Below are 25539 nucleotides of genomic sequence, written 5' to 3'. Positions count from 1 at the left end.
GACACGGAAGGGATTGCCAGCTCACAACCCTGCGCTGAAATACCGGGTCAGAGATTCAGACCTATAGTGCTTTTATCATAATATATATATATATATATATATATATATATATATATATATATATATTGCACCACATATGCCTCCCCCCCTCCGTTTTACACTCCTGTACTTGTCAGTGTGCGTGGAGGACCAGCATCTCTGCAGCCTGTGGAGAGGAAATGGCACCGTGAGCAAGAAGCTCCGCCCCCTTAATGGCACGCTTGTCCCGCTTTCTACATGTTTATACTGGCGGGGGTTGGGACAGTGCCGCAGCACTAATATCCCCTCTTGCCAGTGGGCTCAATGAGGTAGTATTTAGCTGCCCCGGGCTCCCCCCCGCACCCTGCAGTGCTGTGTGAGTGGGTGCTTGGCGCGCAGCATCTGCCCGCTGCGCGGTACCTCTGCAAATGCCGTCTCTGAAGAGAAGTCTTCTTTTCTTTGGTTACTCACCCGTCTTCTGACTTCTGGCTCTGAAAGGGGGTGACGGCAGGCTGTGGGAGCGAGCATCTGAGCGTACCCAGCGATCAAACCCTCAGGAGCTAATGGTGTCCTGTAGCCAGAAGCAGAGCCCTTGAACTCACTGGAAGTGGGTCATACTTCTCTCCCCTAAGTCCCACGAAGCAGGGAGACTGTTGCCAGCAGCCTCCCTGAAAATAAAAAACCTAACAAAAGTATTTTTCAGAGAAACTCAGTAGAGCTCCTCAGAGTGCATCCAGTCTGCCTGGGCACAATTCTAAAACTGGAGACTGGAGGAGGGGCACAGAGGGAGGAGCCAGTTCACACCTTTTCAAAGTCTTAAAGTGCCCATGTCTCCTGCGGATCCCGTCTATACCCCATGGTTCTAATGGTGTCCCCAGAATCCTCTAGGACGTATGAGAAAAATAATAATAATAATAATAATAATAATAATAATTTTGCAGTGTCACAGCTTGCGGGAGGTGTCTGTGTCCATCTGGAAATCTCTTCCCTTGAGCACCCACAGTAGTCCAGGCAGAATGTCTTCTGGTGGCTCTCTGAGGCAGTGGAGCACTGCGGAGGCCTCAAAGACAGACATCCTACAAATCTCAGCATGCAGTTTAGCCATCTCCTCCTTCAGCAGAGCAAAATTGCTCACAGATTGGACAGCAGCTTAGTCTCCACAATGCCTCTTTCAAAACGAATGCATTATATCCATTGCACTGCACTAGCCCAAACATTGTATCAGATGTTAATGGTATTGCAAATATTTGTATTCATGTTGCATATTATAAAACTCACCTTTTTCTGTATTCTAACGCACCTGCTGCTGTTTCAAACTCACAATTCACTTAAAAAGCCATGCTATCACTTTAGAATGCAAGTTCTGACAATCTTTTAATTATGTTGCTACAATTGCAGTTGTACTATGCTAGTTTCTAACTACAATATAGTATCCTGAAACAAATTCTTGTATCATGTACTCTCTCATGTTGAAATTACACCTACACCTCTCCAATCTAAATAAGAGTGCTAGAACCATACTCCTTTCCATTACGGTTACAACAAAAGGATGCACCCCTTTTGGTACCTTCAGTAGCTCCTGTCTCTTGACAGAGGCAGGGAATGCAGGGAAGATGATAATTGCAATACAGTGCATCCGGAAAGTATTCACAGCTCTTCCCTTTCACCACATTTAGTTATGTTACAGTCTTATTAAAACTAGAATAAATTTATTTTCCCCCCTCAAAGTTCTACACAAAACCCCATAATGACAACGTGAAAAAGTGTTTGAGATTTTTGCAAATTAAAAAAAAAAAAAAACGAAGAAATCACATGTACATCAGTATCTTTGCTCAATACTTTGTTGATGCACCTTTGGCACCAATTACAGCCTCAAGTCTTTTTGAAAATGATGCCACAAGCTTGGCACACCTCTCTTTGGGTAGTTTCGCCCATTTCTCTTTGCAGCACCTCTCAAGCTCCATCAGGTTGGATGGGAAGCGTCGGTGCACAGCCATTTTCAGATCTCTCTAGAGATGTTCAATCGGATTCAAGCCTGGGCTCTGGCTGGGCCATTCAAGGACATTCACAGAGTTGTCCTGAAGCCACTCTCTTGATATATTGGCTGTGTGCTTAGGGTCGTTGTACTGCTGAAAAGATGAACCGTCGCCTCAGTCTGAGGTCAAAAGCGCTCTGGAGAAGGTTTTCATCCAGGATGTCTCTGTACATTGCTGCATTCATCTTTCCCGACTAGTCTCCCAGTTCCTACTGCTGAAAAACATCCCCACAACATGATGCTGCCACCACCATGCTTCACTGTAGGGATGGAATTGGTCTGGTGATGAGTGGTGCCTGGTTTCCTCCAAACATGACGCCTGGTATTCACGCCAAAGTGTTAAATCTTTGTCTCAACAGTCCAGAGAATTTTGTTTCTCATGGCCTGAGAGTCCTTCAGGTGCATTTTGGCAAACTCCAGGCGGGCTGCCATGTGCTTTTTACTAAAGGGGTGGCTTCCTTCTGGCCACTGTACCATACAGGCATGATTGATGGATTGCTGCAGAGATGGCTATCCTTCTGGAAGGTTCTCCTATCTCCATAGAGGAATGCTGTAGCTTTTACAGAGTGACCATTTGGTTATTGGTCACCTCCCTGACTAGGGCCCTTCTTCCCCAATTGCTCAGTTTAGACGGCCAGCCATCGCTAGGAAGAGTCCTGGTGGTTCCGAAATTCTTCCATTTACGGCTGATGGAGGCCACTGTGCTCATTGGGACCTTCAAAGCAGCAGATATTTTTCTGTACCCATCCCCAGATTTGTGCCTCGAGACAATCCTGTCTGAGGCCTACAGACAATTCCTTTGACATCATGCTTGGTTTGTGCTTAGACATGCACTGTCAAGTGTGGGACCTTACAGGTAAAACTCAGAAAATTAGAATATCGTGCAAAAGTTCATTTCAGTAACTCAATTTGAAAGGTGAAACTATTATATAGACTCATTACGTGCAAAGTGAGATATTTCAAGCCTTTATGTGTTATAATTTTGATGATTGTAATTTACAGCTTAAAATAACCCCAAATCCAAAATCTCAAAAAATTAGAATATTGTGAAAAGGTTCAATATTGTAGGCTCAAAGTGTCACACCTTAATCAGCTAATTAATCCAAAACTGCAAAGGGTTCCTGAGCCTTTAAATAGTCTCTCAGTCTGATTCAGTACAATTCAGTTGTGCAGAAATCCATTATTGACACCCTCTACAAGGAGGGAAAGCCTCAAAAAGAAATTGCAAAAGAAGTTGGATGTTCTCAAAGTGCTGTATCAAAGCACATTAATAGAAAGTTAAGTGGAAGGAAAAAGTGTGGAAGGAAAAGGTGCACAAGTAGCAGGGATGATCGCAGCATGTAGAGGATTGTCAGGAAAAGGCCATTCAAAAGTGTGGGGGAACTTCAGAAGGAGTGGACCGAGGCTGGCACACAATCCAAGATGCTTAAAGTCAAGTGTGACGTTTCCACAGTCTGTGTTGATTTGGGGAGCCATGTCATCTGCTGGTGTTGGCCCACTTTATTATTTATTATCCTTTATTTATATGGCGCCACAAGGGTTCCGCAGCGCCAAATTACAGAGTACATATGCACATAATCAAAACAGGAAAACAGTGACTTACAGTTGAAGACAATATAGGAAAAGTACATGGTAACTAAGCATAACTACACCAGTAAATGACAGAGGTAAGTTCCAGGTTGCCAAAAAACTGCGTGATTTGGGCAGTTGAGGATTATTAAAGTAAGAAAAGGATAAGCACATGAGGGAAGAGGGCCCTACTCGTGAGAGCTTACATTCTAAGGTCCACTGTGCTTTATTAAGTCCAGAGTCAACACAGCTGTCTACCAGGACATTTGAAAGCACTTCATGCTTCCTACAGCAGACAAGCTTTATGGAAGTGCGGTCTTCATTTTCCAGCAGGACTTGGCACCAGCCCACACTGACAAAAGTACTAAAACCTGGTTCAATGACTGTGGGATTACTGTGCTGGATTGGCCAGCAAACTCCCTTGACCTGAACCCCATAGAGAATCTATGGCGCATTGCCAACAGAAAGATGAGAGACATGAGACCAAACAATGCAGAAGAGCTGAAAGCCGCTATTGCAGTATCTTGGTCTTCCATAACACCTCAGCAATGCCACAGGCTGATAGAATCCATGCTACGCCGCATTAAGGCTAATGGCTGGACCGTAGCCACGGACTCGGACCCTTTCGGTGTCTGCTGACTTCAGCCTGCCTGGTGCACCCTAGGGAAGGTGATGAGTACTGGGACACACTTTGCCCACCTCCATCTCTGCTCCATATCTCTCCTTGTTTTTGTTTCTCATCACACTGCACCTGTAGTTACCAGTGTGGATTTTTGTAAAATTCATGCAAAAGGGGCCCAAACAAAGTACCGAGTACATATGCATGATCATACTTTTCAGAGGGCTGGCATTTCTGTATTTAAAATCCTTTTTTATTGATTTTATGTAATATTCTAAATTTCAGAGATTTTGGATTTGGGGTTTTCTTAAGCTGTAAACCACAATCATCAAAATTAATAAAAAATAAAGACTTGGGGGCTTGGCCTGGCAGGGAGAAGACATGCCCTGGCTTAACTCCTGTATGGCGTCTGCTATTTTATAGCTTTTTAGCACCATTTCAGCCTGCCCCAGCCCTAATTACTCACCCTGTACATTCCTGGTGGGGACTGGGACCCGAGGTGTGGGGTTCACTGAGCCGGGAGACTTTAACCACATCTCTGCAGGTTGTGGCACTCCACCCCCTTGCAAGCTGGGACCTCATGCCAGCTGGGGAACTGACGCGGCTCTCCAGGACAGTGAATCGGAGATCCCCGTTTCGTCTGCGGCCACAATGCTGGTCTCTCCACTCCCAAGAGACTCCCCCAGCCGGTGGGTCTCCTAGCTGATGGGTTTTAAGTTGTGAGTCCTGAGGCACACCATTTGGATATATGAAGCTTTAAAAGATATCTTTATGGGAACGCATGTTATTTAAAACAGGTCAGTTTTCCAGTGGTACCATTTAGAATATACAGAGAAACTGTCCTATTAATGGATATATTTTCACTTTGAGGACCACGGAGGCATATGGATCTGAACTTTACATAGCAGCACTTGGAGATCACCTTTTGTTTAGTATCGCTCCTAGCTGCACGGTCCGACCCTCCAACGCCTGCTTCTGCAGCTCTAGGACACACTCCTCACTCCCCTCCTGGCAGCCATCTTTGGGATCACTCACAGGCGCTGGGAGTATATTGTTGGAGCTGCTGCTGGACCTCTGTGGCTAATGGCTGGACCGTAGCCACGGACTCAGACCCTTTCGGTGTCTGCCGACTTCAGCCTGCCTGGTGCACCCTAGGGAAGGTGATGAGTACTGGGACACACTTTGCCCACCTCCATCTCTGCTCCATATCTCTCCTTGTTTTTTTTTCTCATCACACTGCACCTGTAGTTACCAGTGTGGATTTTTGTAAACGGACGATTGCTTTTTACCGTTTTAAGCATCCTGTCTCATTTTTATTTTTACTTGGCGCCTGATAGCCTAAAATTTGTGTGGACCTGCCGAATTGGCTTGTTGCCATAACCTGTGTTAACATGGACTCCTTTCTCTGACAGCCCATCACGCTGTAACTACTGTATTACATTGAATTAACCTGCACATCGCACAATTAATTTATCGTTGTAGCATTGTTCTTACTATGGACAAATTCATGTCTAAAACTCCTCGGAAACTCCGAGTCACCCACTCGGGTAAAGGCAAGGGTCGTGATAATCCTGCCGACAGCAACCCTCCTTCTCCGACACGTAGCCAGAGTTCCAGTCCCTCATGGTCAATCCTTAACTCCTACTATAATGGACTCTGCAAAATCTCTCTCTACTAGTGAGATCACGGACATACTTTAGTCATTGCTGGATCAAAAACTGGCGCCCCTGAAAGACTCTCTGGACTCGGCACTTAATTGATTAATCATGATCAACGCATCACCGATTGCGAACAGAGAATATCGGACTTGGAGGATGATTTGACCGCAGCTGTCCAGGATAAATTAATGATGTACCTTCAAGACAAGCTCGAAGATCTGGAAAACATGAATATGCGAAACAAAATGTCCATCTTATTGGGTTGCTGGAGTCTGCGAAACCATACAACCTTATGAAACTGGTTTCCCAATGACTGCCTCGGGAACTTGGCCTTGTCTTAGACACTGGCTCCATTCTACTGTAACGTGTGCACCGTATTGGCCCTGATAGTCAATCCACCAGTCATGAGAATACTCATTTACGCTGATAAGGTCCATTTACTCGAAGCCTATAGAAAAAGCCTATGAGCCTGTTTATAGCGCTGCCAGGTGCTTGACACCGGCCACTACGTGCTTATGTTTTCTGTGGTATCTTATTCTCTACTTTTCTGTGCTCTTTTTCTTCCTCCTTTTCTTATTTCTCTTTCTTCTGCAACTTCTCTCCATTCTTTTTATCTTATCGCTCATTGTTATGTAATTGGATAATGTAGCTGGGATTTGGCCTAAGGCAGAAATAGGTTAATTATTACCGGCCCCTGTTTCTACTACAGTACGTTAGTACAGACAAAATTTAAGTTAATATCCTGGAATGTTGACGGTCAAAATGGAAAGAAAAAAAAAAAACACTTACCCAATTGAAACATTTGAAGCCTGTTCTAGTTCTCTTATAGGAAATCCATTGGAGGGTGTCTGATCCTAACGTATTGAGGGACTCCTGGATTTAAGACTATAGAGTGGCCTCTTATACAGCGAAGCGTAAAGGGGTTCTAATGATCCTCCATAAATCTCTTCCTTTGTCTGTGCTTGAAAGCTTAGTAGACTCAGAAGGCCGTTCTCTTTCTTAAGCTGAAGATTCATAATAGCACTTACACTATTGCCAGTATTTATGCCCCTACTGTCTCTAATGCATATTTTTTTCTCTGATATTTAAGCTAAATTGTTGGGATGGGCAGAAGGGGAAATTATTTTAGGTGGGGACTTTAACTGTGTTCAATCGATGGGTCTGGACAGAACTGCTATGCCTGATTCATCTAGTGCACAGGTTCTCAAACTTGGTCCTCAGGATCCCACACAATTCATGTTTTGCAGGTCACCTGTAGATTTTTAAAATGTGGCAGTTGGTGACAGACACAGCAGCTGCCGGGTGATATGGAAAATGTGAACAGTGTTGGATCCCGAGGATCGAGTTTGAGAACCACTGGTCTAGTGTTTCCACTCCCTCTTCGTTGTCACTGTTGACCTCTTCTCTAAAGCTTTCTGACCCATGGAGACTCCACTACCCCAACTACCGTGAGTATACATTTTATTCGCACCCCCACCACTCCTCCTCTAGACTGGATTTTTGGTTGGTTTCTGACACACTGCTGCCCCATGTGGTTGAGACTCTGATAGAACCTCTTACTCTCTGATCATGACCCAATTTGTTTTACTGTTACACTACATTCCCCTATTCTCCGATCTCATAATTGGCAGTTTGCTGCCTATTTGGAGCATTCCTCAGATTTTCGTTCACACCTTACACAAGCTTTCCTTAACTATGTTGATGATAATTTTGCACATGTAGACAATTTTAATTTGTTTTGGTCTGCTTCTAAGCCGATAGTTCGTGGACTGACCATAAAATGTCACTAGAAAACGTAAATTGTTGAATGACCAGTTACGTGACCTTAGCCGAGCACTGACAGAAGCCTATGCCGCCGTGGATTCACATGACTCCACTGACAACAGACAGGCAAATATGGAAGCTAAACAGCTCTACGACTCATTATGCAATGAAAAAGTGAGTTTCTCCTATGATATGCAACGGAATACATCTTTCGGTGGAGGTAATAAGTCGGGTAGGTTATTGGCTAATTTGATTCGGTCATACTCTGCTCCTTCCCGCATCACCTATTTACTGGCCCAGGCTTCTTAATTATGGATACACAAGCTATTTCTGAAGCCTTCCTACGTTATGAAACCTTATATGAAGCACCCCTTTGATAATCCTGTTGAGGGTAATGCAGTGTCTCGAAAAGGCTGGTTTACCTGTGTTGACAGAGGAAGAACGGACATCATTGACGGAACCGGTTACAGAACCAGAATTGTTAGCTTTAAATCATTACATAATGGGAAATCACCTGGCCCTGATGGGTTTGGGGCAGAGTATTATCGAAAATTGGCTCCTCAATACCCATCTGTTGACTCTACTCAACTCCTTATTACTAGGGAAAACCATGCCTCCAGGTTTCACGGATTCTAGAATGGTTGTCTTTCCGAAGCCTGGTAAAGACACCACATCTGTTAAATCTTATCGGCCCATCTCCCTCCTGAATCAGGATTTGAAATTATTCACTAAATTACTGGTCTGTCACCTTCAATTAGTATTACAACGTATCTTGCATCCTGCTCAAACTGGATTTGTAAAATCTAGAATATCTGCGCATAATGTTCGTACACTGGTGGCGGCCATACACAGTGCAACTGCTTTGCCTACTACTAAGGCCCTTGTAGTCAGCTGTGACACTGATAAAGCGTTTGATAGGGTTTCATGGTCTCATCTGCTTAGAAATCTACACACACACACCACTTTGAAGTGGATTTTATTAGGGTATTCAAATTGCTTTATACAACCCGCAGGCCCATCTTACAATAAATGGACTCAATTCGGCCACTTTTACATTGTCTCAGGGCACACGTCAGGGATGTCTTCTTTCTCCCCTGCTCTTCAACTTAGCCCATGACCCCATGATCCGTACCTGTGCTCAGGAGGATTCCTGGACGGGGATTGGAGTAGGCCCATATTCTGTTATGGTCTCTGCTTTTGCAGATGACCTATTGCTTTATTTTCATGGCCCCGTAGCGGCATTTCCTTCTTTATTAACTATATTGAAGGATTACAATTTGGTGTCTGGCTTTCTAGTTAATTTTGATAAGACTGAGGCACTGGCAATGGGTCCAGGAGCAAAAAAGGACTGGGGCTCAACGTTCCAATTTAAGTGGGCTACTCATTATATAACGTATTAGGGTTTACGCTTTTCTTCTAAACTCACTGACTTATACTCATTGAATTATTCTTATTTTATGAACAAAATAGTGGACAATTTTGGTAGATGGCAACGTTTGCCGATCTCGTATTTGGGTAGATGCCATTTATACAAAATGGTCTCCTTTCGTCATCTGTTGTACCCGATCCAGATGCTTCCGTTCTTATTAACTAAACGAGATATTCAATCGATCAATAAAGCCCTTACAAAATGTATCTGGGAAAACAAACGCACATGCATTGTACCGTTTAAACCGAAACAACCGACGTCATTGTGGGGGTGTGACTCTGCCTTGTCCGGAAAATTACTCTCTGGCGGCCAATTACAGATATGCCATGGACTGTATAGGGGGCTCTGACAACTATGTTAATACGGCAATGGAGCAATCTATGCTGGTTGTATGGTTGACCTATTGTCTCTATTACACTTCCCTGATCCCATTGTGTCGGCTTCCTTGCATCCAAATCCATTAATGTATTATCCTCCTAAAGCATGGGTTCATTTGCAGAAGCATATGAGCCTCTCTGTGACGCACTCTTTATTCCAACCTCTTTTGTAAAATCCTGTTTTCAGGGTGGGGAAGCTGATACAATTGTTAACAGCTGGTATCTCCAAGGCTTACGCTTGGTATTTCAGTTTCTGAATGAGGATTGTTCTGTGGTCCTCACTTTGTGTCAACTTAAACAAAAATATCCAACCCTCAATTTCCCCCTTTTTGCTTACTTTCAGGTGAGAAGTTTTGTAACACACTTGATCTCACAATTACGGCCAGTTGATTTTGCCTCTCCCCTAGGTAATCAAATTAAACTACATCTCCACTCTTTATACTCCACATCCCTAATATATACACAAACCAGGCGTAGACGATCTGTCCAGATTATCTATTGGATTGATTAAATGGAAAGGGACGCTACAGGGAACAGAGCTTCAGACTATAATTCGATGGTATACGATGCTTAACAAATGCTTGGTTTCTTCCTCATATACTGAGATGCATTTAAAATTTCTGCATAGGGCATACTACACACCCCTCGTCTTCGATTTCTTACTGGTATTTCTGATAATTCTCTGTTTTAAATGTTCCTCACCGGATGCTGATATTGTCCATTGCCTCTGGTCCTGTCCTATAATTCAAGAATTTTGGAAGGATATTTGTAATTATATTATGTATAATGTGAATTTACATATCTCTTTTACTGGCACTCTAGCTTGGGCTTTTTGGAACCATTATGATACCCACTCTTCTTCATTATCCAAGGGAACAAAATTGTTACTAGCTCGTATAGCAGCAGCGAAAAAAACTCTGCCTTTCTAATTGGTTTGTTGCCGTCATTAATATTGTTTATTTGCTACCTTCTTTCAACAATTGAGGCTCATACCTGTAATTGTCCAACCGTTTCTTTAATTGTTCTCCTCTATTGTATATTTTATTGTTACAGTGGTATTTTATAATTCTCTGTACTACAGATGGGTCCTGTCAAGATATGTGTACTTTCTCAATAAATACATAAAAAAAATAAAGGCTTGAAATATCTCACTTTGCATGTAATGAGTCTATATAATATATTAGTTTCACCTTTTAAGTTGAATTACTGAAATAAATGAACTTTTGCACGATATTCTAATTTTCTGAGTTTCACCTGTATATAGACAGGTGTGTGCCTTTCAAAATCATGTCCAATCAACTGAATTTACCACAGGTGGACTCCAATTAAGCTGTAGGAACATCTCGAGGATGATCAGTGGAAACAGGATGCACCCGAGCTCAATTTTGAGCTTCATGGCAAAAGCTGTGAATACTGTACATGTGAATTCTTAGTTTTTTATTTTTAATAAATTAGCAAAAATCTCAAAAACACTTTTTTCACGTTGTCATAATGGGGTATTGTGTGTAGAATTTTGAGGTAAAAAAATGAATTTATTCCAATTTGGAATAAGGCTGTAACATAACAAAATGTGGAAAAAAGGGAAGCGTTGTGAATACTTTCCGGATGCACTCTATACACCCCGTGTACAGTTTTACATATGAAAATAGAAAGTCAGGGTCACCTGCTCTGAATACTTATATGAAGTCACATCTTCATGAGAAGGCATGGCCCGGGAAACATCATCATGTAGAGACTGCAAAAGGTCAAGAAATTGATTTTCAGTAAAGGAGCATATACAATCATATCTGTATACTGAAAGATGGGAGTCTAGAAACCCTAATGTCTGTGGATAGTAAGCAATACCGTGTTACAATTAGAACCGGTGCAGAATAGTCATGGAGAATGAAAAGATTTGTACGTAGAGAAAGATTTATGGTAAGAACTTACCGTTGTTAAATCTCTTTCTGCGAGGTATACTGGATTACACAGGGAATTACATCGGGGAGTAGAGTTGGATCGTGATCTGAGGCACCAACAGACTAAAAGCTTTGATGATTACCAGGATGCATAGCGCCGCCTCCTCTATATTCCCGCCTCCAGGCACTGGAGCTCAGTTTTGTTAACCAGTCCAATGCAGTAGCAGGTAAAAGACGACAACAGTTAGTAGCCACAGACAACCACATTCTCACGACAGAAGAAGGTACCAGTGGCTAATGCCATACAAACCCAAGGAAGCTAAGTGTGGAATCCAGTGTACCTCGCAGAGAGATTTAACAATGGTAAGTTCTTACCATAAATCTCCTATTCTGCAGCGCGGTACACTGTGATTCCACAGGGAATAACATCGTGGATGTCCTAAAGCAGTTCCTCATGGGAAGGGACGCACTGTAGCTGGCACAAGAACCCGGCGTCCAAAGGAAGCATCCTGGGAGATGGAAGTATCAAAGGCATAGAACCTGATGAACGTGTTCACAGAGGACCACGTAGCCGCCTTGCACAATTGTTCAAGGGTCGCACCACGGCGCACCGAGCAGAATGGGCTTTGATGGTAGCAGCCTGTACATAAGCATGTGCAATCACAATTTTAATCCACCTGGCCAAGGACTGCTTGGTAGAAGGCCAGCCACGTTTGTGAAAAACAAAAAGAACAAATAAAGAATCAGATCTCCTAAGAGAGGCGGTTCTTTCCACATAAATACGGAGAGCCCGTGCCACATCCAAAGACCGTTCTTTGGAGGACAAACCAGGAGAGGTAAAGAGCGGAACCACAATCTCTTGGTTAAGGTGGAAAGACGATACCACCTTAGGCAGATAACCAGGATGGGTTCGAAGAACCGCCCAGTCACGGTGAAAAATCAGAAAGGGTGACCGACAGGACAAGGCACCCAAGTCTGAAACCCTTCTAGCAGAGGCAATAGCCAGCAAAAATAAGACCTTAAGTGTAAGTCATTTAAGGTCCACAGACTCAAGAGGTTCAAACGGAGACTCTTGTAGGGCATCCAGAACAACCGAGTAGCCACAGGAGGAACATAGGGAGGTTGAATCTGTAAAACACCCTGAGTGAAAGTATGAACGTCAGGCAGAGTTGCAATTTTTCTCTGTAAACCATACCGACAAGGCTGAAATATGAACCTTGAGGGAGGCCAGACGGAGGCCTAAGTCCAGGCACTGTTGCAGAAAAGCCAAAAGTTTGGCAGTACTGAACTTGTACGCATCATAATTCTTAGCCGCACACCAGGTGAAGTAAGAATTCCAGACCCTATAATAAATCCGTGCTGAAGCCAGTTTACGGGCTTTCAACATAGTTTGAATGACCGCCTCAGAAAAACCTTTGGCCCTCAGAACTGAAGCTTCAAGAGCCATGCCATCAAAGCCAGTCGGGCCAGATCCTGGTCGACACAAGGGCCCTGAATGAGGAGGTCTGGGCGTTGCAGCAGTAGAAGAGGACGCTCTATCGAGAGACCCTGCAGGTCAGAGAACCAATGCCGTCTGGGCCACGCCGGAGCGATTAGCAGTAGTAATCCTCCTTCTTGCTTGAACTTCCTTATTACCCTGGGCAGGAGTGACAATGGATGGAACACAAACGGCAGCCGCAAGTTCCATGGAATTGCCAGCGCGTCCACGAACGCAGCTTGATGATCCCTTGTCCTTGCTCCGAAGACTGGAACCTTGTGATTGTGTCGAGATGCCATCAGGTCTACGTCTGGTAGGCCCCACTTGTCCACTAGGAGTTGAAAGACTTCCAGATGAAGGCTCCACTCTCTAGCGTGTACGTCCTGACGACGGAGAAAGTCCGCTTCCCAGTTGAGGATCCCCTGGAATGAACACTGCCGATATGGCTGGCAGATGGCGTTCCGCCCATAGAAGAATCTTTGACACTTCCATCATTGCCATGCGGCTTCGAGTGCCGCCTTGATGATTTATGTATGCCACCGTGGTGGCGTTGTCCGACTGTACTTCAACAGGCCTGTTCTGTACTAGAGGTAGGGCCAGTTGCAGAGCATTGAACACTGCCCTCAACTTCAGAATGTTTATCGGAAGGTGAGATTCCTCCCTGGTCCACCGACCCTGAAGAGAGTGTTGCTCCTACACCGCGCCCCAACCCCGCAGATTGGCATCCATCGTTAAGAGGACCCAGTTGGAGATCCAGAAGGGACAACCCCCGCTCAATCGTTAGTTCTGTATCCACCAGCCCAGTGACAGACGAACCTCCGGAGTCAAGGAGATCATGCGAGTCCTGATCCGGTGAGGCAGGCTGTCCCACTTGGAAAAGATTAACCTCTGCAGGGGGCGGGAATGAAACTGAGCGTACGCTACCATGTCGAAAGCAGACACCAGAGGCCTAGTGCTTGCATCGCCGAGTGTATCAACACACATGGGCGAGATAGGAAGCATCTTATCCTGTCCTGAAGTTTCAGGACATTCTCCGGAGACGAGAACAACCGTTTGTTGTGTGTTTCCAGTAATGACCCCAGGTGCACCATGCTCTGAGCAGGGACCAGCGATGACTTCTTCTAGTTGATGAGCCACCCGTGGGCTTGTAGAAATTGGACCGTCAGTTCCAGATGACGGAGGAGAACCTCTGGGGAGTTCGCCAGGATCAACAAGTCGTCCAGATACGGTAGGATCTTGATACCCCGACGGCGGAGCAGAACTGTCATGACCTTGGTGAAGTTTCTCGGAGCCGTGGTCAGACCAAAAGGTAAGGCCTGGAATTGATAATGTAGGTTGCCAATAGCAAACCGCAGGTATTGCTGATGCGACATGGCAATAGGTATATGTAGATAAGCATCCTGTATGTCCGGGATATCATATAGTCCATGGGCTCCAAGGCCAGAACAATAGAGCGAAGAGTTTGGATACCGAATTTGGATACCTTCACAAATTTGTTCAAAGACTTGAGGTTGAGAATGGGCCGAGAGGAACCATTCGATTTCGGAACAACGTGGAATAGTACCCTCTGCCTCTATGAGCCAGAGGTACTGGCACTATCACTCCTGTGTCCAGGAGGGATTGCCCCACCAAATGGAGTTTTTTTGCTTTTACCGGATCCGAAGGGATGTTGGTCGAGTAAAACTGGCGAGGGGGATGTTTCTTGAAGGAGATGGCGTATCTGTGAGTGACGACTTCCCTTACTCAGGCATCTGAAGTAGTCTGTAACCATACCTGGGCAAACCGTAGAAGTCAGACTCCCACCCTGGGATCCCCCAGGGGGAGGCCGACCCCATCATGCAGCAGGTTTGTCTGGTTTCGAAACCGGCCGACGGGCAGCCCAGTAATGTTTAGGTTTGGGCTTAGTGGATTTGGAAGTGCGAGCCGGTTTCGGGTACGCCTGACCCTTTGCTTTACTTGGAGGTCGAAAAGAGGGAAAGGAGGTACTTTTAGCCTTCGGAACCGAAGGATTAGAATTAGGCAGACATGCAGTCTTGGCAGACGCCAAGTCTGTAACAATCTTGTTGAGATCTTTCCCAAAAAGGATATCACCCTTAAAGGGGATCACCTCCAAGGTCTTTTTAGAGTCCAGATATACAGAAGAGGAACGCAACCAAAGAATCCGGCGAGCCAGAACGGACGTAGTAGACGCTTTGGCCGCCAAGACACTGGCATCAGACGCTGCCTCTTGGATTATAATGAGAGGCAGTAATAATACATGAGACACCATCTAGCATTATCAGAAGGTAGCTCCACTTCAACTTCCTGAACCCAGCCGCTATAGTGGGCCTATGTACAACACCTGCAAGAGTGTAAATAGACTTCAAACAACCCTCCACGCGCTTATCCGTCAGCTCCTTCAGAGAGGTGATGGTAGTGACAGGCAGAGCAGATGACACCACCAGACACGCGACCTGTGAGTCCACCGGCGGTGGCGTTTCTCAATTTTTACTTAACTATGCATCGAGGGGATAACGAGCTAGCATCTTCTTAGGGAGAATTTCTTTCATGGATGCTCCCAGGATTCCTGACGAATGTCAACTAAATGGTCAGAATGGGGCAAAACTAATTTAGTAACCTTCTGACGCTTGAATTTATCAGGTTTCTTAGAAGTAGCTGGAGGTTCAGCGTCATCAATTTGAAGAATCAGCCTGATAGCCTCCAAGAGGTCAGGAACATCCACCTGTGTAATAGATTCCCCGTCAGAAGCATCCGCATCAGTGTCTGAGGGGTCAGTATATACACCATCTTCATCAGATTAAGTATCCGAAACATGTGTGGATTGTGAGGAAGTAATGGCCCGCTTAGATGACCCCTTGGTCCTCGGAGGGCGCGGGTTAGGTTTTTGTTTAACCAAAGACTGATTTCATTGCTGTAATTGAATGGAGAGATTTTCTGCCCATGGCGGATTAACTGCATGGACAATATGTGGCTGCATTGGCACAGGAAGTCCCACAGGGGGCGCAAGTCTTGTTACTAACGTAGTCCGTAAATTAGAAAAAGCAGCCCAAGGTGGGTCTTGGTGCGCCACCGGTGCTGCAGACTGACCGAAGGGTATAGAACCCCCGGTACCTGGACACTCAGCGGCAATGTTTTCCTCAGATAAATCCGTGGCGTCAGCACTGCATGACGCAGGATCAGCCATGGATTTACCGCCCTGTTTAGTAGACATTATATGAAAGCGTAGCCTTAGGGGGTAATAGTACAATATAGCCAAAGTACCTGCCAAAAACCCCTTGTATAGTGTGATTGCAAATGCAGAGCACAGACAGAGGATTTAAGAGGTATATGGTGACTGAAACACACAGAGAAAATAGAATTTTAATACCTACTGGTAAATCCTTTTCTCTTAGTCCGTAGAGTATGCTGGGGACACCATTAGAACCATGGGGTATAGACGGGATCCGCAGGAGACCTGGGCACTTTAAGACTTTGAAAGGGGTGTGAACTGGCTCCTCCCTCTATGCCCCTCCTCCTGACTCCAGTTATGGGAACTGTGCCCAGGGAGACGGACATTTCGAGGAAAGGATTTCATTGATGGATTGACACTCTTGCTGGTTTCAGAATTTGTTTGACCAAACTCTGAAGTTCCAGAGCTTTTTCCACAGGAAGAAAGACTCTCTGTAGTTCTGTGTCTAATATCATTCCCAAAAACGACAACTGTGTCGTCGGAATCAACTGTGATTTTAGCAAGTTTAGGAGCAAACCATGTTGTTGAAGAACTGTCATGGAGAGTGCAACGTTTTGGACCAACTGGTCCCTGGATCTCGCCTTTATCAGGAGATCGTCCAAGTATGGGTTAATTGTGACTCCTTGTTTGCAAAGGAGAACCATCATCTCCGCCATCTCTTTGGTAAAAATCCTCAGAGCCGTGGACAGACCAAACGGCAACGTCTGAAATTGGTAATGACAATCCTGAACAGCAAACCTCAGGTAAGCCTGATGTGGAGGATATATGGGTACGTGTAAGTAGGCATCTCTTATGTCCACCGACACCATAAAATCCCCTTCCTCCAGACTGGAGATCACTGCTCGGAGAGACTCCATTTTGAATTTGAATCTCTTTAGGTAGAAATTCAGGGTTTTCAGGTTTAGGATTGGTCTGACCGAGCTGTCCGGCTTCGGGACCACAAACAGGCTCGAATAAAAACCTTCTCCCTGTTGTGACTGGGGAACCTTGATGATAACTTGATTTTGACACAATTTTTGTATTGCATCGCAAACTACCTCCCTGTCGGGAAGAGAAGCTGGTAAGGCCGATTTGAAAAAAAAAAAAAAAAAAAAACGGCGAGAGGGGACGTCTTGATACTCCAGTTTGTACCCTTGGGATACTATTTGTAAAATCCAAGGGTCTAAGTTTGAACGAACCCAAAACTGACTGAATAGTTTTAGACGGGCCCCCACCGGTGCGGACTCCCGCATAGGAGCCCCAACGTCATGCGGTGGAATTGGTAGAAGCCTGGGAGGACTTCTGCTCCTGGGAGCCTGACAAGGCTGGAGATCGTTTACCTCTTCCCCTTCCTCTAGCAGCCAGGAAGGAAGAACCCTGGCCCTTTCTGAATATATTGGGCCGAAAGGACTGCATCTGATAATGGTGCGTTTTCTTTTGCTGTGGAGGAACATAAGGTAAAAAGGATGACTTACCCGCGGTAGCCGTAGACACCAAATCATCAAGGCCGTCTCCAAATAAGGCCTTACCTTTATATGGTAGAGATTCCATACTTTTCTTGCAGTCAGCATCAGCATTCCATTGGTGAATCCACAACGCACGCCTAGCTGAGACAGCCATGGCATTGGCCTTTGATCCCAAAAGACCAATATCTCTCGCAGCTTCCTTAAGGTATGCTGCAGCGTCCTTGATATAACCCAGCGTCAAGAGGATGCTATCCCTGTCTAGGGTATCTATATCAGATGACAAGTTATCTGCCCACTTTTTGATAGCACTACTTACCCACGCAGACTCAATGACAGGTCGGAGTAGTGTACCCGTTGTCACATAAATGGACTTCAACGTAGTTTCTTGTTTACGATCCACAGGATCCTTAAGGGCCGCCGTGTCAGGTGACGGGAGAGCCACCTTCTTAGATAAACGAGACAAGGCCTTGTCCACAGTGGGGGGTGACTCCCACTTTTCACTATCCGTCGAGGGAAACGGATAAGCTGCCATAATTCTTTTGGGAATCTGAAACTTTGTCAGGACCTTCCCAAACTTTTTCAAATAGCGTGTTCAGTTCATGAGAGGTAGGAAACGTTCTCAGGTTTCCTTTATTTATACATACAGACCCTTTTATCAGGGATAGCTGGGTCCTCAGTGATATGTAACACATCTTTTACCGCAACAATCATGAACTGAATGCTCTTTGCCAATTTTGGGTCTAACCTGGAATCCGTGTCCGTGTCGGTATCAGTGTCTGCCAATTGGGCCAACGTACGTTTTTGTGACCCTGATGGGACCTGACTTTGGAATAACATATCTTCCACAGATTTCTTCCATGCCTGGATCTGCGACTCAGACTTATCTAACCTCTTACTAATAAGAGCCACATTAGCATTCAAGGCGTTCAACACATTTACCCAATCAGGTGTCGGCGGTGCCAACAGGGTCACCCCCGCAGCCGTCTGCGTCCCTAATACAGCCTCCTCCTGGGAAGAGCCTTCAGCCTCAGACATGTCAACACTCGTGCACCAAACACTCAGACACACTGGGCATATAGGGGACAGACCCACAGTAAAGTCTGTCAGAGACACAGAGGGGATTTGCCAGTTCACAACAATGCGCTGAAAAAAAAAAAAAATGGGTTTGAAATTGACAATACAATGCCTTAGACCTTTAGCGCTTTTATCACATATATATATTTTATATATTGCACCAATTATATGCCTCCCCCCTCCGTTTTTCACCCCTGTACTTGTCAGTGTGTGTGGAGGACCAGCGTCTCTGCAGCTTGTGGATAGGAAATGGCGCCGTGAGCTGTGAGGAAGAAGCTCCTCCCCCGCAATGGCGCGCTTTTGTCCCGCTTTTTTCAATATTTATACTGGCGGGGGTTTGGGACAGTGCCGCGGCACTAATGTCACCTCTTGCCAGTGTGCTTATGCAGTGCTGTGTGAGTGGGAGCTTGGCGCGCAGCGTCTGCCCACTGTGCGGTACCTCTGCAAATGCCGTCACTGAAGAGAAAAGTCTTCTTTTCTTCGGTTACTCACCTGTCTTCTGACTTCTGGCTCTGAAAGGGGGTGACGGCAGGCTGTGGGAGCAAGCATCTGAGCGTACCCAGCGATCAAACCCTCAGGAGCTAATGGTGTCCTGTAGCCAGAAGCAGAGCCCTTGAACTCACTGGAAGTGGGTCATACTTCTCTCCCCTAAGTCCCAGGAAGCAGGGAGACTGTTGCCAGCAGCCTCCCTGAAAATAAAAAACCTAACAAAAAGTCTTTACAGGGAAACTCAGTAGAGCTCCCCTTAGTGCGTCCAGTCTGCCTGGGAACAATTCTAAAACTGGAGTCTGGAGGAGGGGCATAGAGGGAGGAGCCAGTTCACACCCCTTTCAAAGTCTTAAAGTGCCCATGTCTCCTGCGGATCCAGTCTATACCCCATGGTTCTAATGGTGTCCCCAGCATCCTCTAGGACATATGAGAAAACTACCAAAACAGTATTTCCTGTGAAACACTATATTATAAGAATCCTGATGCACTTAGCCCCCCTCAGGGTATAGAATTTAGGGATAGCAATATGTGTGAGATACACGGAATAGAAATCGCACGGCAGCTATCGGCACACACAGTCACATGTACAATGCAGAAATTATTACAAACAATAAAACTGCACTGGACTAGCAATACTAAGTAACTGGACTACTAAGTAAAGCTATGAATGTGGGGGCGTGGCCTAGACGAGCATGGAGTAGCACCTGAACTGTGCAGCTCTCCTGCCGTTACATCCTGCAATACTATCCTTTATTCCCCCCCAGGGTCTGATTTTATACCCAATGCTGCATGAACACCCACTACCCACATGGAGTGAATCTGGAACGGATCTCGTGCATCCTCTGTCTCCTGCAGCCCTACTCACTCGGCGGGCCCTGCCCGGCGCTGAAGCCGTCGCAGCGTGCACGCCGCGGACCGGAAGTTCGGCTCCCGTGGCTCCCGTACACCGCTGAGACCCGTGTGTACCTGGAGGGGAGAGGAAGCGATCGCCCGCCGTCCTGGAGTGCCTGCTGGGGAACGCGAGAGGGGTCTGTGGCGCCTGGAGAGCAGCACGCAAAACACCGCCACATATCCGTGCCGCCCTGAAAACCGGAAGTTCGGCTCCGGCTCTCCACCGCTGGCCGCGCATTTGGGGAAGGGAGAGAGGGGAGTTTGCTGCCGCACTGTCAGCCTGCTGGGGCAGCCCGGGACGCCCTTGAGCCTGACACCATTACACACCGCTGCAGACCTGGGGGACCGGAAGTGCGGCTCCCGTGATCGCTGCAGCCATCCGAGACCCCTGAGTGGAGCTGTGCTGCACTACCCACAGGAACATTCTGGGAAGCCTGGAGGACCGCTCTGACCACACCAAGCTGCTGGCTGCTGCGCCCACTGACCTGGCCATTCACCCATCCTGACTGGAAAAGAAAGACAGGTACTTTCCGATACGAGACAGTGAATCTGTGGGGGCCCGCCTAAGCTGGTTGCCGACCTGCACCCCTCCCCCCTATCCTCCTGCTGCACATCCCTGGCTGAACGTCCTGAATCTTTCCTGCCTGGAAGCCTATAGTAGGGGCCATATATATTTACTCCACGGCTTTGATCTGGGGGGACGCTGCTTAACTCCCTGCCCCATCAGGCGGTCACGCGGCATCACATTAGGAGGCTCTGACCCTGCTGCTCAGCTATATATATTTACACCATCCCTTGCTTCTCTTTTCATTATATATATCCGGCTGGAGACTGCCGGTGTACCATTGTGTAACTCCTGAGTTGCTACTCTAGCACGGTCTGGAGGCGTACCTGCTTGGTTCACCATAACTCTCTCATATAAGTGCTGCTACTCCCTGTGGGGTGCCTATAACGAATACTATGGGGAAGAATTCCCAGGCTGCGGCCAAGCTTGAAAAATACGCTAGAAACCCTCCCGCGCAAGATAAGAGAACGGGGGGGTCGCGGGATGGATCCTCTCCCCCCTCCCCGGCTACAAGTGCGGGCTCCGGCCCTCCAGAGACCTCAGAGGATGCTCTCCAAAGGGTACTGGACGCAGTAAATGCCAGCGAAGGCAGACTGGCTGAAAAGATCACCCAGGTGCAATCAGATCTATCCTTGATTCATCAGGATCTACAACGAGTTAGAGAGAGAGTGGGGGAGGCGGAAACCCGCATTTCTACTGTCGAAGACACTGTGGCTCCGCTTGGCCGACGCACCACTGCCCTTGAATCACAGATGTCGGAGGTGCAGAAAAAATTGACCGACATGGAGGGGCGCCTGAGACGAAATAACATTCGGTTCGTGGGCTTGCCGGAAAAGGAGGAGGGAGATGCACCTGAGCAGTTTTTGGAGAAATGGCTTACAGACTTCTTTGGGTCGGATGCTTTTACATCACATTACGCGGTGGAACGAGCACATAGAATCCCTATGCGGCCGTTACCTCCGGGGGCCCCTCCCCGTACATTTATAGCTAAATTCCTCCACTTCAAGGATCGGGACAAGGTACTCACCCTGGCACGCACCAAGGGCCCACTCAAGTGGAATGGTACCCGGATCTCTGTATTTCCTGATTTTGCGGTTGACGTCCAGAAGGAGAGAGCCCAGTTCCTTCCAATTAAGAGGCGTCTCCAGGAGCTTAATCTCCCTTATGCTATGCTTTTTCCTTCAAAGTTGAGGGTGGTCGCGGGTGGAGAGACTAAATTTTTTTTGACCCCGAGGGAGGCGGCGACGTGGCTTGACGGGCAGTTCCCGGCAGGGCGCCCCCTGTCAAATGACTGAATGTTGAAACTGTCCGTTGGCAGGGCTGTGATTTATGTCATTGAGTATTTGTGTATACAGCTAATGTATTAATGTTTGTTAACTTTTTCCTACTAGGTCATCGATACAGCTGTTATTGGTAATATACTAAATGCTGCACTTGATATCCGGTCCTTACATGGTCGGAGGTCGGGTGCTTATCTGGTCCTGGGGGGGATTAGGTTATGGCGGGGGAGCAACGCCTGCTCGCGACCGCTGTATTTTTTGTCCTCTTTACTAGTTGTTTAGTTGTGGGGAGGGGGGTTTTTTGGGATTAGGTATGCCACAGTTCGGGCCGGTATACAGGGTGGGGGGGCGTATGGGGGAGAAGGGAGGATTTATTGGGTGGTTGTTTTATAAGCATTGCTGTGGCGACATGTTTAGAGAAATTTTTTGCAGGCGGTTACTCTTCTATTTATTTCAGATATTTTCAATGTTGTGGACACATCTAGCACTTGGTGCTATTATGCATTATGGCATCACCTAGTCTAAAAATCTTATCCTGGAATGTGCGAGGCCTTAATGACAAAGTTAAGAGGGCCCTGGTGCTTCGGCAGATTAGGCAGTACTCCGCAGATGTCGTTTGTCTTATGGAGACGCACCTGGAGGGAGCCAAAGTTCTATCTCTTAAAAAGCCATGGATTGGGTGGCTATATCATTCCACTCATACCTCCCATTCCAGGGGCGTCTCCGTTCTGATCCGAAGATCTCTCCCATTTGTTTTAGACCAGGTCCAGGTAGATCAGTGGGGACGGTACGTTTTTCTTAAATGTCAAATAAACTCCATGTCTTTATTATTATTGGCTATTTACATACCTCCACCGTATTCCCCGGAGGTTTTACGCAAGGCTGCTGAGTTTATGTCCCTTTACCCCAATACTCCCACCGTCTGCACTGGGGACTTTAATAATGTCATGGATCATAGAGCGGATAGCTTCAGCACCAGTGCTACTGTGCCTCGCCCACGTCCGGGTAATTTTGCTCTGCTGGTGGAGGGTATGGGTTTGGTGGACGTCTGGAGGGTGCGGCATCCAGCTGCTCGACAGTTCTCCTACTTTTCCCCTATCTACTCCTCATTTTCTAGGATCGACATGTCCCTGGTCTCCCCCTGTTTAGTTCCCAAGATTGTTGATATCCAGTACGTAACTAGAGGAATCTCTGACCACTCACCAGTACTGTTGAATTTGGATACTGGGGGAGCCCGGGGACAGTTGTTTTGGAAACTCAACTCATTCTGGCTTTCACAGATGGGCACTGGAGCGGAGCTTGAGCTTGCTTGGCGGGAGTTTTTGGAGCTGAATGGGGGCACTGCTGGACCAGCAATTCTCTGGGACGCATTTAAAGCATTTATACGTGGTTCCCTAATTAGACGGATTGCTACTTTAAAAAATGGCTACAAACGCCAAGAAATGGAACTTGAGGCTTCCTGTAGGTCCCTAGAAATCCAATATTTGCAAGATGGGTTGGATACCTCCAAGGACGCATGGTTGCTTGCGCAGTCCAAATGGAGGTGCTGTCTATCTGATAAAGCCAAATACCGTTTGATGTATGCCCAACACTCTTATTATGCTACGGGCGATAGACCTGGTACTCATCTAGCATATTTAGCAGCGGCAGATAGATCCTCTAATAATGTCCTTGCGATAGACGGAGATGATGGTGTAACTTATGTAAAGACCCCGGAAATAGCAGACCAATTTGTTGCTTATTATAAAAATCTGTATAGTACGAGACTGTCGGCTGATTCGGCGGAAATAAATAATTATCTTGTTGGTTTACCATTACCTTCACTCTCTAATGTGGCGGTTGAATTCCTGGACTCCCCTTTGTCATTGACGGAGATTGAAACAGCCATCAAATCATTTCCTGGAGGCAAGGCACCAGGATTAGATGGAATTCCTATTGAGCTATATAAGAAACATATTGATTTTTATGGCCCTAGATTACTTGATCTGTTCAATGACCTGTTGGAGTTGGGGTCGCTGCCGGATTCTATGACTGAGGCTTTGATAATAGTGCTATTGAAACCGGATAAGAACCCGGAGCGGGTGGATTCATATAGACCTATTTCGCTACTTACAACTGACATCAAGGTGTTAGCAAAGATCCTGGCACTTAGACTCAACTCCGTTATCACCCAAATTATACACACAGATCAGACAGGTTTTGTACCGGGGCGATCCACTCTAACTAACCTTAGGCGTTTGTTTACACACCTACAGGCCCCTCGCGGGGACGCCGACACTTCAGTGGTAGTGTCTCTCGACGCTGCTAAAGCTTTTGATTCAGTGGAGTGGGCGTTCTTGTGGGGGTCTATGGCCCGCTTCGGTATAGGACCACGCTTTATAAGGTGGGTCAAATTACTTTACTCCGCACCATCAGCCAGGGTCTCGATAAATGGATTCACCTCCTCTGCATTCCCTCTGGCTAGGGGTACAAGACAGGGCTGCCCACTATCCCCTATCCTTTTTGCCATAGCAGTGGAACCCTTGGCGTGCTTGCTGCGTTCTGACTTGCGAGTGGGGGGGTTCCGGGTGGGCCCCACCACGGACAAGATTGCTTTATACGCGGATGATATTCTGCTGTTCATATCAGACTATTGCAATACCATGCCGCACGTGCTGAGTATTATAGACACTTATGGCGGGTATTCTGGCTTGTCCATAAATTGGGATAAGTCCTGCATAATGCCCTTTAAGGGTACTTGTCCTGGGGCTCCGCCTGTGACCCTACCTCTACGCTGGGTGGACTCATTCAAGTACTTGGGAATCTGGGTCACAAATAATCCTTCTCAATACTTTTCCCTAAACATAAAACCACACATGGACTATTTGTACTCCCGTATTGCGGTCTGGGGGACTCTACCTCTAACTATAACGGGTAGAATTAATTTAGTGAAAATGGTGGCCCTGCCTAAGTTGCTATATGCGCTACAGCACTCCCCTGTATATCTCCCATTAAAAACCTTTAGGAAAATAGATAGTCTTCTGTCCTCTATCGTATGGTCTAAACGACGAGTCAGAATAAAATTAGATACCCTCACGCGCCCACGTGACTCTGGAGGACTGGGCCTCCCTAAATTCAGATTATATTACTTAGCGGCACAAATGGTACATATTAGTAAGTGGTTACATGACCCTGGTAGAGATGAATTAATCTCCCGAATTCTCTATATAACAGATCGGAACTGCACCCCATTACAACTACTGCTGAGCGACAATGTATCGCTACTTAATCTTCCAGTTGTCAGGCAAGCAATTATGGTATGGAGACAGGCGCATAAATTGCTACATGGAGAGGGTTGGGACCCGGAGACGCCTCTAGCCTATGCACAATCTCTTGGGGAGCTTGCATCGTTACAGATGAGGGAGGTATGGAGTACCCGGGGAGTGCAGTCTCTTGGGCAATTGTATCATATGGGGGTATTTAAGTCTTTCCAACAATTGCAGGAGAATTACAATATTCCTACCTTCTATTTTTACCGATATCTACAACTCCGTCATGCTTGCCAAACTCAATTTGCGAACGCTCCCCTGCTGCTCCGGGACACACCAGTAAGGGAACTATTTGATAAGCTTCAAAGTTGTACTATCTCCATATTCTATTCGGTTCTATTACGTACCTATCATTGTGAGACCCTTCTTTCTCTTAAATCTAAATGGGAAAATGATCTGGGGCCCATATCTAAT

At 46.3% G+C, this 25539-nt stretch overlaps 1 protein-coding gene across 3 annotated transcripts in view; it reads right to left on the bottom strand.

Moving 5' to 3' along the window:
* Positions 1-25539, bottom strand: part of LOC134948996 (putative bifunctional UDP-N-acetylglucosamine transferase and deubiquitinase ALG13) — a 479197-nt gene that overhangs the window by 87676 nt on the left and 365982 nt on the right. For 2 of the 3 annotated variants that reach the window (XM_063937323.1, XM_063937324.1), the window contains exon 21: positions 11133-11204. The exons of the other annotated variant lie outside the window; for it this stretch is intronic. In XM_063937323.1, coding sequence (XP_063793393.1) covers positions 11133-11204 — 72 coding nt within the window. The remainder of the gene's footprint in view (positions 1-11132; positions 11205-25539) is intronic. 3 annotated transcript variants of the gene reach the window in all.

Source organism: Pseudophryne corroboree, chromosome 8, assembly GCF_028390025.1.
Source record: "Pseudophryne corroboree isolate aPseCor3 chromosome 8, aPseCor3.hap2, whole genome shotgun sequence".
In the NCBI taxonomy this organism is placed as follows: Eukaryota; Metazoa; Chordata; class Amphibia; order Anura; family Myobatrachidae; genus Pseudophryne; species Pseudophryne corroboree.
Note: the sequence above shows the minus strand (reverse complement) of the source record. Positions and strands in the feature narration are given on the sequence as shown.